Source organism: Nematostella vectensis, chromosome 12 (assembly GCF_932526225.1).
Source record: "Nematostella vectensis chromosome 12, jaNemVect1.1, whole genome shotgun sequence".
In the NCBI taxonomy this organism is placed as follows: domain Eukaryota; kingdom Metazoa; phylum Cnidaria; class Anthozoa; order Actiniaria; family Edwardsiidae; genus Nematostella; species Nematostella vectensis.
Genome location: NC_064045.1, coordinates 11,460,488 through 11,478,191, shown reverse-complemented (window position 1 = coordinate 11,478,191; position 17,704 = coordinate 11,460,488). Strand labels below are relative to the sequence as shown.

General features: G+C 39.4%; 1 protein-coding gene across 1 annotated transcript; it reads right to left on the bottom strand.

Moving 5' to 3' along the window:
- Positions 1-726: 726 nt before the first annotated feature.
- LOC5520669 (SUMO-conjugating enzyme UBC9-A) lies at positions 727-6,329 on the bottom strand. Its single transcript, XM_001640439.3, has 7 exons — positions 6,111-6,329; positions 5,942-6,005; positions 5,782-5,801; positions 4,980-5,052; positions 3,804-3,913; positions 2,928-3,007; positions 727-1,285 (listed from the first exon to the last, which is right to left on the bottom strand). The coding sequence occupies exons 1-7, from the start codon at positions 6,174-6,176 to the stop codon at positions 1,222-1,224; spliced, it is 477 nt and encodes a 158-aa protein (XP_001640489.1). The 5' UTR covers positions 6,177-6,329; the 3' UTR covers positions 727-1,221.
- Between the last annotated feature and the right edge of the window lie 11,375 nt (positions 6,330-17,704).

Here is a 17,704-nt window from a genome sequence, read left to right as displayed (position 1 = left end):
GAGGGGAGGGGGGGGAGGGGAGCAGTCATAGGCATCATATGGAAAAAACATAGTGTTTGAAGATTCCTTTTAAGGAATAAGAAATGACCCATTCTTTGGCCTACAAGGTGGGGGTGGGGGGTCGCCCCCTGTGTACACGGCTGTTAGCTATTTTCTTATTTGAAAGCAGTCGATAGTCTCTTCATGAAGACGGCCTGCGACAGCCAGCCATCCCTCCTTCAAATACTCTTTAATATTTTTGGCTATTCTATGGCTTCTTGAGATTCCTTTTTCATTATCATCATCTTCATCATCAGCATTATCATCTATTTCACCAACAACTTAATTATCATTATAGTCATCGTCATCTTTATGACCATTATCACAATCAACATCATAACCATCATCATCATCGTAATCACCATTTTCATCAACATCATAATAATAACAATTATTATGAACACCATCTTCATCATGTTATAAACATCATTATTTTTTATCAACATCATAATAATCCTTATCATCACCATCTTTTTCATGCCATCAACTCATTATTTTTATCCTCATCATCACTACCTTTATCATGTCATCAATATCATCATCTCTATCAGTGCCATCAGCATTCACAAACCACCAAAACAAAATACTAATATAAGCATTGCCATTTTTTCATCAATACCATAATCACCAGCACAATAATCATGAACACAAAAAACAGTCCATATTAATAAAAAAAAAGACACAAAGTACTAAATAACAATATTTAGTTATGCAGTTCCAATAGAATGACAGTTTACGGTACATTGCAGAGAGCCCCATGAGAGTTTTATAACTCTCTTTATACATATTAATCTAATTCAATATGTTCAACAGGTTCACATTTGACAGGAACTGCAATCAAATTGCAGTCCAGACCTTTCCGCTAATTTGTTCACCTTTTCAAGCCGTGTGAACTTATACAAATACACATGGCTTTCTTAGTACACTTTCATTCATCTCTAAGACTCAGAATTGTGAGCACAAAAACAAGAAGGGCCTGTGTGGTACAAAGGAAAAAGTTCGAACAAATTTAGAAATAAAGGACTGAAGATCGCAGGTTCGTCCCCATCTTTAGCATAGTCCACAGCCCCTTCGGGGAGAATCTTCTCAGCAATATACTTCTGTGATAGCCACACATCATCAAACAGTGGAGATGCAGGTGTTCGTCTTTTTGTAATAGTTTACAGAATGGTTAAGATAGGGTTATGATTGAGAGAACTTTTCTGCTTGTTGTCTTACTCGTTTTTCATACTCTGCTCTGTTTTGGCTGAAAGAAAAGAAAATGAGAAATATTCACCTTAGATATGAAAATGTCAATTCACTCAAATCGATGTTGTTTAGGGGGGCTTGCAGAAGAACTTATCAATGAATTTATCAAGAAAGTAGTGAATGTTTGCTGAGACATATGGAAAATGATGAAAGGCAAATGGCAGTTCTATGACCAAAAGGATCTAGGGATCTAAATATTTCTACCCCCTGGAGGGAGGGGAGCTCCATAAAAACAGACAGGGGTGATTGTCAGCAAAATCATTTTTAACCCTAAGGGATAGCACATTGGGTGTGGTCAACAGAAATTCTTACCCCTAAGAGAAAGCAAACCGAGTGTGGTAGAAGGAATTTTTAACCCTAAGAGATAAGCAGAATCGGAAAAAAAAACGTTTAACACCCCTAAAGGAATAGAAGTTGGCCGAATTTTATACTTTTAAAGATAGCAGAATTGGAAAAACCGTTTAACACCCCCTAATGAATAGCAGTTGTTCAAATTGTATACCCTTAGGAGATAGCTACCCTGGTTCCAAAGCCTCGTGTGTCTCTCTATTTAGTGGCCAGCGAAGTTGAGACGAAGCTCTGGCCTCTCAAAGCGCAATTTCGACTTCTGCTAGGTTCAGAATCTGAACTTGGTCGCTGATTGGCCAATTGATGTGTGGTCATGGAAAACAAGAAATTCGGACAGTTTTCTATTGTATTTTCGCTTAACATTCAAAAGGTCAAAACCGGTTTTTAATTCTTATTGTTCGCAATAACAAACATCTAAACGAACGAAGTAGACGAGCGATAGATTATTTTGATCGTAATTTTAATAGTGCTCAGTTTGAATTAGTTACAAGATTTACCAGTATTAAAAATGTAAAGTTTCTTCAAGAGGAGTCTCTTTACGAATCAAGCAGCGAGATGTTTTCTCTGTGCTGCTGACCAGCTATGGGAAATCGCTAATTTTCCGAGCTTATTCCTGGCGTTTGCTCTCACCTCAACGATATTGGATTCAACTATCCCAAGCAAGCGATTGTACTGGTTATTTGCCTCTTGAGTTCTTTGATTGACTTATTCCGAGGATAACAGCGAGCTTACAGTATCAGCGATTTTCTCCTCCTTGAAGCGCTTTCCCAAGAAAATTTTGTATTCCCCACCCCCTATGGGCACATTCTTGTCATTAACTCTATAGTAATGATCCCATGGGTTTTCAGATGAATGTTTTTGTTTTTAAATCTGGTTTTTATGCATACTCGTGAATTTTATTCCTGAGCGAAGAGATGTTTACATCTAAGGTAGCACCAAAACGTTAACATGGAAGTGAGGCAGAAGTCGAAATGGCGCTTCAAGAGGCCAGAGCCTCATCTCAACCTTGCTGGCGACTAAATAGTGAGACGTTCGAGGCAGTTGGTCAAAACTGGGTACCCTAAAAGATAGGACGATCACACCCATCTACTTTTTTGAAGAACCCCAGTCCCCCCCCACCCCCACCACCCGAATTTCTACCAAATGCAGACAAAATATGTTTAAATTGACAATTTATTAACTGATGAGTGGGCAACCAAGAAACAGGCTTGTAGAGATGAAACAGTAGTTCGCGTGTTTTTTTTCCTACAAACCAAGATATATATATATATAGTTTATAATTCCATACTCACCAGTAAATTGTGTAAGCCTCTGCTTGAGCAGGGTCTTTGATGTTAGGATCATTAAGTAAATCTTGTATACCTAGTAGTATCTAAGGGGAAAATAAATAATAATCATATATATCAAGATATGGTTAAGATCTTTTGAAAAATAATTATTTTAAAATATAATATTACTTTGTTATTTTTAATTTTTGTTTTAATACATGTCAAACATTAAAAATAATACAGGGTTTAAAAACAAGTATTTCTTTTTTTGCATTTTGTTTTCTGGTATTGTCCACTATTTTCCTGCTAACATACAGTATATGCAATACAAGGCAAACATTGAATGATCAGGAAACAAAATATATTCTTTACCATGTGAACTTCTTTTATTTGATAAGGACATTTGCTTTGAGTAAGCAGTTTTTTCACTATCTCTCATACAATTTTCTTTGATGAGTATTTGTTAAAGAAAAATTGTGGGAACAATTACATTGTGAAATATAAACTCCAGGTGAAGAAGGGGAAGCAAAAAACACAAAGTGAGGGCACCAATATACACCTATTTCAAATAAGGCTGCACTAGAATCTGTACTGTATATTGTAAAAATCCAGGTTCCAAAACTGTAGAAATCTTGTTCGTTTTTTTATGAACATTCACATGGCTTTCAGATACAAGGGTTTATCCATTTAAATGCTACCATCGAGTCACTCAGGCTACGACACATTTATTCTCTAGTGTAACCTTTTTTGGAATAGTTGTATAAAATGGGAGGTATTTTTATACGTTCAGCCTCAAAGTTAATTATTTAATAAAAATTGAGTCCTACATGTGAAGGTGGTAGGAGGGGGGGGGGGGGGGGGAAATACCCCCATCGTCCACCACTTAACCCAATCCTTAACCTGTTTAATGGTGACAGCAGGTCTCCAGTCTTTCTCCTCATCCAGTAAAGACAGGCACACTGTGCCTGAGGGGTAAACGTTGGGATGAAAGATGGGCGGCTCAAATTTACCTGGACCAAAATGCAAAAAAATTTTCAATTAGTCTTGTAAAAGGAGCTACAGTAAGTGGTTAAGGCATGACTTGCATAAGGCCATAGATTCCACACTACTGGCCCATCCCTTATAAGGGTGCTTTTGGACCACATGACTATACGTGCTCGCCACATGTGCTTAGATCACACATGCTTGCCATGCCAAACTGGCAAAAAACAGAGCCCCAAATGGCTAGCCTTATATTGTTACAGGCTAATAATAAATGAATTTTCTAACAAATGTCTAAATATCAGGTCATGAATTTCACTATAAGAAAACTTTGATATACTGTCCTGCCTGTCCACTAGCCTTGTTCAGTTGCTATTGATTAAGAAAATAATGAATATTAAGTGGTTTGGTCATGTGGAGAGGGCACACAGTCCTGTGTCCTCTATCAGAAACTTCGAGCCAGGAGGACGTAGGAAGAAGGGAAGACCCAGAAATGGTTGGATTCATCACTTAACCATCTTAAAATGGAGGGCCTGAAGGCAAGCGTGGCATCTGACCGTAAGGCATGGAGGGATGCCGTAAGAAATCTGCACGACCCCCATGTGAACCCCATGCACCATCACACCTGCCAATAGGTGGATTCTGATATTAAATGGATAGTGAGTGTTTGTCCAGCTTACTGAGCAATGTTGTTTTGTTTTTGATTGGAATATTTTAAATTCTCATCAAGTTAGGCACAGAAGAAAAGTCATGCTAAACATTACTAAACATGTAACTTCTATATCACATTTCTTAATAGAACTGCTTTGAGATGGTTTGAAGGGATTTTGATTTTGATTGATTGTTGTTGTGAATGTTGTATGGACAGGGATTATTTACACCTAAGTTTTAAAAAACTGGGCCATTAATGCTATCTTTATTGAAAAGAAATTTCTACCATTTCCTATCATCAAAGTTATTGCAGCTTCAAATATCAACAAACATTTATTTAATCACAACAATACAATAATAGCAAGTGAGAAGCTAGAATCCATTTAAAAATAAAAACTGGATTTTTGTAATATGACATCTTTACCTTGGCCATCTAATACTTACATTTAGGAGGCGTAGAGGGATAATCGTCTTTAAATATCATCCGCAACATATATTTTCCATTCTCCCATGGTGTCTAGAGGGAAAATAATAATGATATTACACCAAAATTAAATTTTCTGCTAATTATATTTGTGGTAGAAGGAAGTGCTACTATTAATATTTCCTTGCCTACTCAAATCTCACTAGAACGATGTGAACTTCAAATTCTAGGGCTAAATTGTACATTAATCTTTTTTTTGCTCAATGATCATAATAAAAAAAATCAAAATTACTTTCAGTCATTAATCAACAATAAACGATGCCATCTTCTCAAAGTAACGTATATATAATGCCTGCATTATTGAAAGTCTGTACATAGATAGATAGATAGATAGATAGATAGAAACTTTATTAAAGTGTCATAAACAACCTCTAGCCGGGGATAAAACCCCTACTAATTGGGGGACACAAAAAAAAGATAAAATTATAAAAATTATACTGATTATTAAAAATTTAAAATTGTAGATTCTTACTGATAAAGCTAAATAAATATATATATATATATATATATAAATACATGTAAATTGATTGTAATCTATATGAAATTATGAAGAAAAAATGACTAGATTTAAAAATTATCATGCGGAACATAGGGCACAGCCCTTACAATTTTCTATAAATTCGAAATCCTTTTTTCTCATAGTCACTTTAAAACTTTTTAAACTGTCAATTGATCTTTCTGCCCTAGGTAGGCTATTCCATAGTTTAGCCCCCATATATCTTAGGGAATGTACTTATAAATATATCTTATAAATGTACTCACCCCTTTTTTGCCAGGTATCGCTGTGGAGAGGAAGGAAAAAGTCGATCTTAAAAGGTTTGTTCTCCCATGATAACTCAAATGAGAAAATAAGCAGGGAAACTCTAAAATATCAATGTAATTAACTAAGTACTTTACTTTGTGATTCATTCAGCATACTAACCACACTCCCAATTCATAAGATTCAGAGAGCCATCCTCGTTTTTAACTGGTTTTGCGACAAATCCCTGTGAATGGGAATCGATAGAGTGTCATGATTTGTAAATCAACCGGCATTTTATCAAACACATGTGAAGAGAACACTGAATGTGAAGGAACTGAACTGAACTTACAAATGGATGATCTTTTCTCCACGCTTTTCTTTCCTCGGCAAGCCTTCCCAAAGCTATTCCAGACATTACAGCTTGTTCTGCGTGGATCGGTTGTAGTAAGGATTTATTTGAGATTTCATATGAGGGCTAAAATACCAATTTTTGCCCTAAAAATGTTCGAGGATATTTGGCTGAAAGATCTTGTAGTGTGTGACAGATTGAAAAGGTCACGTGACCAGAAATGCCGCGCTCCTTCTGCGCATGCGTATTTTGCGCGGCTGCTAAGCTTCCATTTCGCTCTTTTCGTAGAAATTTACTTGTAAAACTGTTACAAGTTAAAAAAAAGTTCCTCAACAGAACGCCCTATTAAACAGAAGGCACAGTACGCGAAAATTACGGAAGATAGCATTGAATTTCAAAATATATCTCGTTCCCAGAATCATGCATAGGGAGCCGCCATCATAGGGTTTGAAATTAAATAATTCAAAATTCAAATTTTCCGAGCTTTGTGCCATTTTGACTTAGAGGAGAAGTTCGTTTGCTAATTTGGTCTGTGGTGTATTTTTTTTTTTCTTTTTTCGAAGAAGAACACTCATCAAATGTCCGATTCCAGGGGAACATGTTCTCCTGCCGGTTCCAATCTGGCTCGTACCCAGGGGAGGGGGGGGGGGGGGGGGGGGGCACAACGCCCGAAGGTCCACTTTCGGTTATCGACGTGATATTTGTAGACAAAACTATAAAACATAAGCTAGATTGATATGTAGCCAAATCCGACAATAAACGTCCCGTTGAGATGGATTGCAATAAAAATTCATAAAAAAATACATATAAAAAACGTATAAAAAAATACATAAAAATCCCTTTGCCTATTTTGGGGGGATGTTTTTTTAGAAAATTCCCCCCCCCTTCCCGCGGCGGAAGAATTAGGTCCACTTTTTCGGATTTCGCACTCCCTCAAGAACAATCCTGGGTACGGGACTGTCAATGTTCTTCGTGGCGCACTTTTCAAAAAGATGAACAAAAAGATGATTGCCAAATATATATTTGACTTTTTTTCAACATCAGAAGAAAAAAAAATGTACAGCTTAAGGGGTTGTAGCTTATCAAGAGAGCATAAGATAAGGGAGGGACACTTTGGTATTATCCGAGCCCCATGTCGATTCCGAATCCGGCTATTTTTAGTAACCACCACCCCACCACTGCGCGTGAGGATTTGCTCCCTTTTTTTTGTCCTACTCCCCCGCGGGTTGCGTGTTGTTGTTTTGCCAGCTCGATAGGAATGAAAAGAGATCATGTCAAATAACTCGGAAGAAGAAAACAAGTCTAACTTAAGTTACCAAGATTGGCAAATATACTCACAGAAAGCTAACTCCCTGAATAGCTTGATTGTTTTGTTTGTCTGAGCGGCGAAGTCAAGTGAGAAAAAAAAAGACCGGACGAGCGATAAAATGGCTGTGATACTGCGTTTGATTCAAATCCCGACTCCAGCTTGTAAAATAACAACATAATAATATGCATCAAAGAAGTACAGTAATAACTCTTTATTTTCTCACTATTAGAGAAGCTCAGATACTTCAGCTTGCTGGCTTTGATCATCACAGAAAATGCATTCCCTCGCTACTCGGATAGTTTTATAAAATGTATTTTTCTTGGATTCCTTCTCAATTCACCGGAATATTCACAAAAAAATCAATATCATATCTAATGTCTAACTTACAGATTTCGTTTGACCAATAGTAAGATAATGAATGTTGAGAAACCACGAAGAAGCAGCAAGTTAGAGCAAAAACGGTGTTTGAAGCAAGAGGTTTTCCGCTCTTGATTTTGAATGAAGTCTCGTTTTCGAAATCTTGCAATCCTCGAAGTACGACATCCCCTTAATAAACCGCAACTGCCCGTATCCTTGATGCTAGAATGAAATTTTCGATGGTATTTGTGCAAATAGGGTGTTTTTTTTTTCGGTTTCAAGTCACAAAACAGCGGCAAACAACAAGATGTAAATGCCAAAGCGCGGGGGTAGGGAAAGTAAAAATGCTCACGCGCAGTGGTGGGGTGGTGGTTACTAAAAATAGCCAGATTGGGAATCGACATGGCGCGCGGGTAATACCAAAGTGTCCCTCTCTTATCTTATGCTCTCTTGAGCTTATATAATTTTAAAGGTTTAAAGTCATAAAGAATATATTTCGCTTTCCCTGAGCATCTCCTAGCAAAACGATTATTATTACAATATGCATGACATCGAGTGGAAGCTGCTAAAGCTTTCAGGGGCGTATGCAGCCTATAGGCCTGCAATCACTGGCCTTCAAAAAAAATTGGCGATCTTATTCGCATAACGTGGGTAAAGAATCAAATGTTTACTCATTCATTTTTGTGTACGTAGTTTTATTTTTATGATGAGGTTAAAAACTATAATTTTCTTTATCATGGTAGTCTACAGATGATTTCCAAACATATTGTTATGTCGTTCAGTGCCCACGCGACGACTGAAGTCCTATTTCAGATCGAGGATGACAGAGGATCGTGTAATATTCTCAAAAGTCTGACGTTACGCCAGTTCAAACCCAAAAGCGGGAGGTATATGAAATCTTCACGGGGATGCGGGATGAGGGGCCACGCCCTCATTCAGCTTCAGAATGCTTTGACTGCAACTTGTTAAAATCCTGCGTACGCCCCTGGCTATGAAGGCAAAAATACAGAAATCATTCTGTCCATAGGCCAAGACCCCAAAATTAGCTTTTTGGTACCAAGAAAGGTGACAAAGGCTATCATACCTTTTCGAAAAGGTTATTATCTGTAGTTTGTGGAAATTTATGATAGACATTACAAATGAGTAGCTTTGAGTGTGTAATCACGTGACAAAGTGACGTCATTATCCTTTCTATATCATGCTTACTTTATGTACTTGGTAGAGAAAAAACATAAAAGAAGACGTTTTAACAAAATGTTTTGGGTTTATTTCATTCATTATTAAGGCAAAAGTCCCGTTTGGTCATACAACTTTTTCGTTGCCATGGAAACCAATCAGCTTCTCAGGTTCTTTTTCAATATACGGACAAAGAAGACGCCAAATGTGGCAATTTGGTACTAAAAACAGGTGACAAGGGTTATCATACACTTTTAGAAAGCTTATTAACCCTTCTACTTAAAGATATATGATAGACATGTGTAATAAAACGTTTTGCGTGTTTAATCACGTGATTAGTGGCGCCATCAGCCCTTTCAGTATGATGTATACATGCTTAATTAGTAACGGTAAACAGAAAATTATGAATCTGTTTTCTAACATCCAAAGCTTATTTCGACTACGGCCACATTTTATAAAGTCAAGGGAAAGCTGCTTGTCAATGATTTCGTCTTGTTGCTGTGGCAACCAATATCCCAAAACAAATGTCTAAGAAACCCTTAATACAATAATGCCGCACTTTTTTCTTTTAGTTTCTCCGTCAACAAGGATTCACTAAAACCTACACTATTATCTTCTTAAGTGATACGATAGTCAATGAAAACATAGTTAAAGCCACCTTAAATGTAACTAAACTGTAAGTTTACATGCCGTCTTTTTAGCTTGGTGATATAGCTGCATGCTCCACTATGTCCAAGCCCTTAGAAGTCGTCTTCACTGTCATATTCAATTGGACATTCCTCCTCTTCATCATCATCGGGGCGGTTACTGCAGATCTGTAGTTTGCACATGTCCGTGCATTTCAAGCCATTCGCAAGACAACTGCAACTTGGTAACTGTCAAGATCTCGTGCATGTACATGACATCAGCTCGAGGACAGTTATCGGTGCTGGATCTCCTCTCATCCACTTAATGGACAGCATCTCGTTTTCCAAGCACCAGCCTGACTCAAAGGGTGTCGGTATCTGAGGTTGAGAATGAAGACTTCTTTCCCAAATTGCAGATTGAAAGTTTGTTCTGCAAGCATGCATCAGGAGGCAGTCTTCACATGGTGGTAACTGGGTGGACTCTAGGCTGCCTTTTTTCGCACAGAAAAGAATATACCTCAAGTCGTTCACCTCAGAGGTGTTTGGCTTTGGGCTATACATGTGGCATGTGAACTCCTGTAGAGTCTGAAAGAGTTCTTCTGAAAGCTGCCATTCGGATCCAAGCTGCTGGAAAAGAAGCTCAAATGATTTGTGCTTCCTTACAAGTTTCAGAGCTCCCACCTTCCCGCGTCCAGCGAATGCACTGACAGTATCACACCCGGTGAACGCGTGCCGGCCAGGTAGACACTTACAAATACCTCAAATGCCGAGTGTTTATGCTGTTCTTGTAATGCTGATATACTTGGTGCGCGTCTGAGGGCCGCATTTCCAGTACATTTGTGCTGAGATGAATGGCTTGAATGCGAGGCAAAGTATGAACACATCCGTATCCTCGGCTGCAACTATCACCGCTTCGTAGCCAGAACGTGCAGCATGAGCAGCATGCAGCATGAGCCTTGTGTCTGCTTCTTCTTGCGAAGACTTAGCTCGGGAACCAGTTCAACTGAAACAGAAGTAATTCGGTAACACATATCCTCACATGTAACAAACATTATCTTGTCAAGAAGTGCCCCTCTCTGTCTCAACTTCCATTCTTCGACAACAAACTTTATCAGAGCCTTCTTGTTGTTTCGGGTGAGAAGAAATCTCCTCCACTGGCGCATCTTGTGGTTGGGCTGAATGTTCTTGAACTCGCTTCCAAGGTCGCCTCCTCTGTTTTTTCTTTCTGCGTTCTTGATAGAAGATTCTCTATAAACATCGAATACAACGTCAATCCGCTGGAAAGATGAAGCTTCATGGAGTGCACGACTAAGCAATGACATGGCGACTTCTGCAAAGGTTTTTTGATCTCCTTTTATTTTTTGAACAAGAGCCATGCCGTCAATCAGACACGCAGATAAAGCTGGAATTGCATCGGATGACTCCACATTCTTGCAAAGCTCTTTGGCAAAGGTTGACTTGTTTGTCTTTCTTAGCGAGCCATCAGGTGCTGCCAGTGCCCACGGAAGAGGCCCTAGTGGATGTGATAGCACCTCACGCCTCTGCAAGTTTCTACTTTCGGCAATTATTACCATCTGTGCGAAGATTGTGCGATCAGCCTGAAGAATTATTTCCTTTGCCTTGGCCTGTATATGATAGGAATAGGATCGTGGAACTTCACCAGGGGAGGGGTAGATTCAAGGCGTTCTGTTCTGAACACTTGATAGGCTTTCTCTCCTACTTCCCTGGCACCAAGGAGATCTTTGCAGATGTCGTGGGTTGCTGCTTTCCCTGTTGATAAGCAAACCAGCTCTTGAAGCGCACTATCGAATGGGTTTTGCCAAGTAGTCTTCAGTATATGCAACAAGGATTCCACATCGCCTTCGTCCTTTTTTATTCTGCTACTTCCCAGATCAGCATGCTTCGAAGATGAATCGGCATTCAGTGATAGCATCTCTTTTAGCTGCTTTAAGAATGTGCTGCGATACTCTGCTATGAGATAGTACTTGGTTATAGCAGCGGGCTTTAAACTGAAACCTTTGGTGCCTCCAGCTGTCTGAGTGTTCTTATTGACCGTCTCTTCGCAGGCTTGGTCAATAGGAATCCTCCCAAAGGGGTCACTGTCACCGATCTGGACGGAAAATCCACCTGATGAGAGATGCTCGAACGCCTCTGGATGTTCTTCGGGAAGGTGTGTCATCTCGGATAGGTAAGCAGACAGGTAGTTTAAATGGTCATAGGAAAAGCACCAGGGAATAAGTTGCCTTATCGAAGACAAATGTAACTCCCAGTTTCCTTCTCTCGCTGCTCGCAGGAGTCCCAGCATAATCTCTACTATATCAATGTAGGACATCCAAAAACCCGAAAGCTCCCCATTTGCATCACGCAGATATGCTAGATACTCTTCGTATACTTCAACGAAGTGCGAATATGGTTGACTCGACGTAAACGTCTCCATCGTGCTATGGGAGAGTTCATCGCCCAAGGGAATTAGACTTTCGAAGAAATCTTTGACAAAGGAAATCTCCGTAGGGCGATATTTGTCCAGCCAAGTCTGAAATCCGTCCCACGCAAGGCGATGCAAAGCCTCATACATCAGCTTGTGAAATCTGACAGCACGATTGTATCTGATGCCACTGAGTACCCCTGATACAGATTCTTCAGCGATGACTCCAGACTCAATGCAGATATCTCTTAGTCCCGCATCTTGAAAGCGCTTCCCAATGATAGACATAAGAGTACATAATGTGTGAAAGGTTTCCATTCTCAGCACAATGTCTTCAAACATGTCCTTCTGCTTCCAGACTATCTCTGTTGCCTTCGCATAAAGAGCCTGGTCCATCACAATGACTATTGACTTCAACCTCAGTTGTTCTTTAATCTCAATGGATCGCGACAGGACTTCATAGACGGTTGAAAGATTTGTTGCTGGTGCATTGATGGTTGGAAGGTAACCGATACTGTCTTTGGATACTTCAACGTTTGCTCGCATGGAGATGTTAAACCCAGTCCAGCATGGAACTTGAGTTTCTCTCGACTCGTTGTGAAGTCTTATTAAAGCCCAAAGCAAGTTCTTTCTTCTGGCGGCCTCAAATATCTCCTCTGAGGTAACTTCAACGTAATTTCTAGGGGCTGGCCCGACTCGTTCTCCGGCATTGTAGATGGGGAGGGAATAAAGTGAATCCTGTGAAGGAATGCTTCTACTCTTTGTTTTGTCTATTGCCGGTCTTGGTTCTCGAGGAAGATGCGGTCCGAAAATCCTGGCTTGCACAGCTATACCATTGACGCGATGGGATGTTCCTGCCCCTGAAAGAGTCTCTTCCAGTCTGTCAATGTTGTCCCATGCAAGTTTTGTGCTAACATAGGGTTGTATGTTTGAAGGCAATGACACCAAATCTGCAGTTGCTAATTTGCTAAGGCATAGGGCGGTGTTAATTTCCTCCAGCTGTGAGTACGCGACACCATGGCCGCATCGGTTAAAGATTGTGATCAGTTCGGTGTTATTTGTTAGCGTCTTAACTGCATAGGCGAGGAGGATTTGTTTAGGGGGCTTCACTTTCCCACCACTAACTCCAAAATTCAAATCTTGAGCGTAGGACTTGACCATTCGCTGTATTCTTAAAGAGCATTCTGAAGAATATATGTCTTTTTTGCCTGACAGTAGGACAAGTAGGAACTCTTCAAGCTCTTTTGGGATATCAAGGGTACTTGCTTCTAGTTTCATAGGGGTCGGATGCCATGACATCTTGCTTTCAAATCCACGGATAGCCTCGCGTATCATCCCTGCTGCTTTCTGAATTACTGGCTCTGAATCCTGCTTTACTTCAAGTGACTTGATGTATCTTGCAATTTTTTAATTGAGACATCTTTTGGAAAAATAAATACTCTCTTGTCATCTAAAAGGTTCTCGAATCGGATGACTTCACTAAACTCTCTCTCGAGGTTACGTCTTATATGCTTCGACGTGGATGACTTTGGTTGATCAACACCTAATTTCTTGAGGATTGACAGTAGAAGGGCGGTGACTTCGGAAAGCTTTATAATCTTTCAGTCTCCAAGAAGCCTTGTTCTGATGAAGCTATACACTATTTCAAGGGCACTCGATTCTAACCGAGCATACTTCATCTTCGGTCTCATCAGAGGGCACTGCATTTTTAACATCGCTTTGGGCGGATCTTTTAGTGTAAATCTTGTAACAGGATGAATGATAGCATGCTTCTGCGGCTACTATCTCACGTGACACAATAGCAAGAATCTTACTGTCACATAACTCAAGAACCCTTCTTCGGACTGTCTCGTCGGCTCGCATATCTCTGCATTTTGTCAATGGCTCACGGTTCCTTGTTCCCCTTACGCACTTGCTTTTTTTGTCACAGAAAATACAAACTTCTTCATAGATTCTTGAATTTTCAGAGGTAGAGGATTTCTTCCTAGTTGATTGTCTTTTCTCTTCGGAAGTTCCGGCGTCTTGACCTGACTTGCAACAATCTTCTTTGATTCCTATGAGAGACTTCTTAAGAGTAAAAACATAGCGACAGTTTCTGTGATGATAGATACGAGGAATTTCTCCTTCATCTAGCTCCTGGGCGATCTCCAGAACAGGTTCATGATTTCGAATGTTTCTGCCTCGAAAAGCGTTTTCCAAGAATTCAAGTCTCTGGGTGAAACAAGCTCTGACTCGTCTTCCGTACAATGAATGATACAAGACTCTTCTCTAGATCGTTTTCTACCCCTATCAGAACGAGAATGGCAGGCTCCTAGGCACCACAATAAGAAAAAAAAGTATTATTATAAGTATCTCAGACACGAATATTACAGTTCGTTATTTCGAATGACTGTAAGTTCTTTGATTTAAATTCACACATTTATTAAAATTGTTGATTTATATTAATTGATTTCGTATCTATGGTATCTATAAGTCCCATTTTGTCACTTATTACCCGATCAACCGTTGCAGATTTGCACAAAATAGCGTAGAATTAGTGTTTTACTCACCTTCCAAAGAAGCCGCCATCTTGGATTACCCATGATGCAACACGATGAAAAAGTTTTTTTTAAATATATTTGAAACGTTTTTTTTTTTAATTTAACCAACTTTTAGTGATTGAAATACCCTTCTCTATGTACTAGCTATTATATTTCTTAGATTCAGGCTCTCCAATTAAACGTATTGCATAGTTTTACAGATATGAATCTAGAGCCTCGTTTTCATGCTAAATGCGGATTTCAAAGACTTTAAACCCTAAAATTATATGCTAAAGCTACTCTTTCGCAAAGTCTATCATACATATTTTTAATCCTCTCAATCTAAGGTTTCATTTGATGGTATTCATGTTTTGTCACCCGATTTCGTACCGAAAAATGGTCCGGCCCATGGACTAAATAATCGGCACTATTGAAAAGTTTCCGCTTTTTCGAGGGTGTCCGCTTATAGAGGTACGATTTACAAAGTTTGACTGGTAAAGAAAATCGGAACATTGAAAAAGCCCGCTTTATTGAGGGTGTCCGCTTATAGAGGTACGAATTGCAAAGTGCGGTATTTTGAGGGTGTCCGCTTATAGAGGTACGATTTACAAAGTTTGACTGGTAAAGAGAATCGGAACATTGAAAAAGCCCGCTTTATTGAGGGTGTCCGCTTATAGAGGTACGAATTGCAAAGTTTGACTGGTAAAGAAAATCGGAACATTGAAAAAGCCCGCTTTATTGAGGGTGTCCGCTTATAGAGGTACGAATTGCAAAGTGCGGTATTTTGAGGGTGTCCGCTTATAGAGATACGATTTACAAAGTTTGACTGGTAAAGAGAATCGGAACATTGAAAAAGCCCGCTTTATTGAGGGTGTCCGCTTATAGAGGTACGAATTGCAAAGTTTGACTGGTAAAGAAAATCGGAACATTGAAAAAGCCCGCTTTATTGAGGGTGTCCGCTTATAGAGGTACGAATTGCAAAGTTTGACTGGTAAAGAAAATCGGAACATTGAAAAAGCCCGCTTTATTGAGGGTGTCCGCTTATTGGGCACGATTCACAAAGTTTGGCTGGTAAAGAAAATCGGGACATTGAAAAGTTTCCGCTTTTTCGAGGGTGTCCGCTTATAGAGGTACGATTTACAAAGTTTGACTGGTAAATAAAATCGGGACATCGAAAAGTGTCCGCTATATCTGGGGTGTCGGCAGGTCTGTAACAACATAGCCTTAATTTTAAGGCTCGCTTCCACATTCCACAAATGGAAAGAGTCTCTTTCCTTAGTAGGGGGAGAGAAGTCATATATACCCCCCCCCCCCCCCCCCAAATCGTATATTACACATAAATATGACAACAACAAGGCATGTTCTAAGTTTTAAGGCAATTTTATTGGTAATGTTTCACAAAAAATCGCGACTTCAATCCACTCGTTTTACCTCTTAGAATAACAGCCGATTCCAAGCTACAAACAAGCTTCAAAACCATTGCCTGGGCTACCTGTGGAATAACTTCGTCTATAAGCAAAATCACCCAAGGAGGGCTAGAGGGCCCCTTTCCATCAATGGTATCTGGGTCGACTGGTTGTCCCCAGGGAATCAATCAGATATGGGAATAGACTTACCTGAAGCAGTTATTCCAACATCACAGTAATACCAGTAATACCAGTAATACTATAAGACAAAATACCCTATGTATAAATAAAACCAAATAAAGCCAAGAAATTTATTGGTTTTGTCCATACTCTACATACAATTTTACCCTTAAGTTGGTTTAAATGCACCAAAACCAAGCTTTTGTCCCAAATTACCATTTTATTATCCACGACTTGGCAAGGGCCTTGCCTTTTGATTGAGAGTCTCGAATTTTGTTAAACGTGATCTGTTTCATGTTGTTACCATGCTACGGCTTTTCCCTTCTTTTTCGGGTCTGGAGTCATAAGCCTTTCAGCTCTAAAGAAAACTTTAGCTTCTGTAACTTGTATAGTAGTTTTTTGGTTTGGATCGGGTATTCGTACCAAGACGTAGGGGCCTAAAGTGGTGTGGTAGTGAGGTGGGTGTAATCGTATGGTGTGGTGATGTTGGAGGGTGATGGTGAGGGATGGCTAGTAAGGTAATGTGGAGTGGAGATGGTAGTAATGTAATAACGGTGGGGGGGTGGATAGGTTAGACTAGTAGGTGGTGGAGGGTGGTGGAAAGATAAAGTGGGACTATAGAATAGGTTGTGGTAGTGTGTGGTGGGTAGGTGAAAAAGAAAAAAATAGTAATAAAATGGTGTGGTGTGGAGATGGCTAATGGCTGTGTTGGTGGGGGAAAAATTGGTATGGTGTATAGGTAAGAGTGGTGGTGAGGGAGATGTGGAGTAGGTGTAGTTGTGGGAACTATTAGGTATGAAATAGTATATCATGATCGTTACTATGACAATATGGAGTATGAATATAATGCCTAAATGATGTAAAAAATGAACAGGAAATATGTCCAAAAGGTGTCGAAAAATCCACCAAAAATGATAGAATAGTTTACGTTACAGCGGAAGTAATTGTAAAATAAATTGTAGCGCAGAAATATTATAAGAAATAATATAATGAGACTAAAAAAAACAAAGAAAACTGACTTTTTGGTTTGGATCGGGTATTCGTACCAAGACGTAGGTGCCTAAAGTGGTGTGGTAGTGAGGTGGGTGTAATCGTATGGTATGGTGATGTTGGAGGGTGATGGTGAGGGATGGCTAGTAAGGTGATGTGGAGTGGAGATGGTGGTAATGTAATTACGGTGGGGAGGTGGATAGGTAAGACTAGTAGGTGGTGGAGGGTGGTGGAAAGATAAAGTGGGACTATAGAATAGGTTGTGGTAGTGTGTGGTGGGTAGGTGAAAAAGAAAAAATTAGTAATAATATGGTGTGGTATGGAGATGGCTAATGGCTGTGTTGGTGGGGGAAAAAATTGGTATGGTGTATAGGTAAGAGTGGTGGTGAGGGAGATGTGGAGTAGGTGTAGTTGTGGGAACTATTAGGTATGAAATAGTATATCATGATCGTTACTGTGACAATATGGAGTATGAATATAATGCCTAAATGATGTAAAAAATGAACAGGAGATATTTCCAAAAAGTGTCAAAAAATCTACCAAAAATAATAGAATAGTTTCTGTTACAGCGAAAGTAATTGTAAAATAAATTGTAGCGCAGAAATA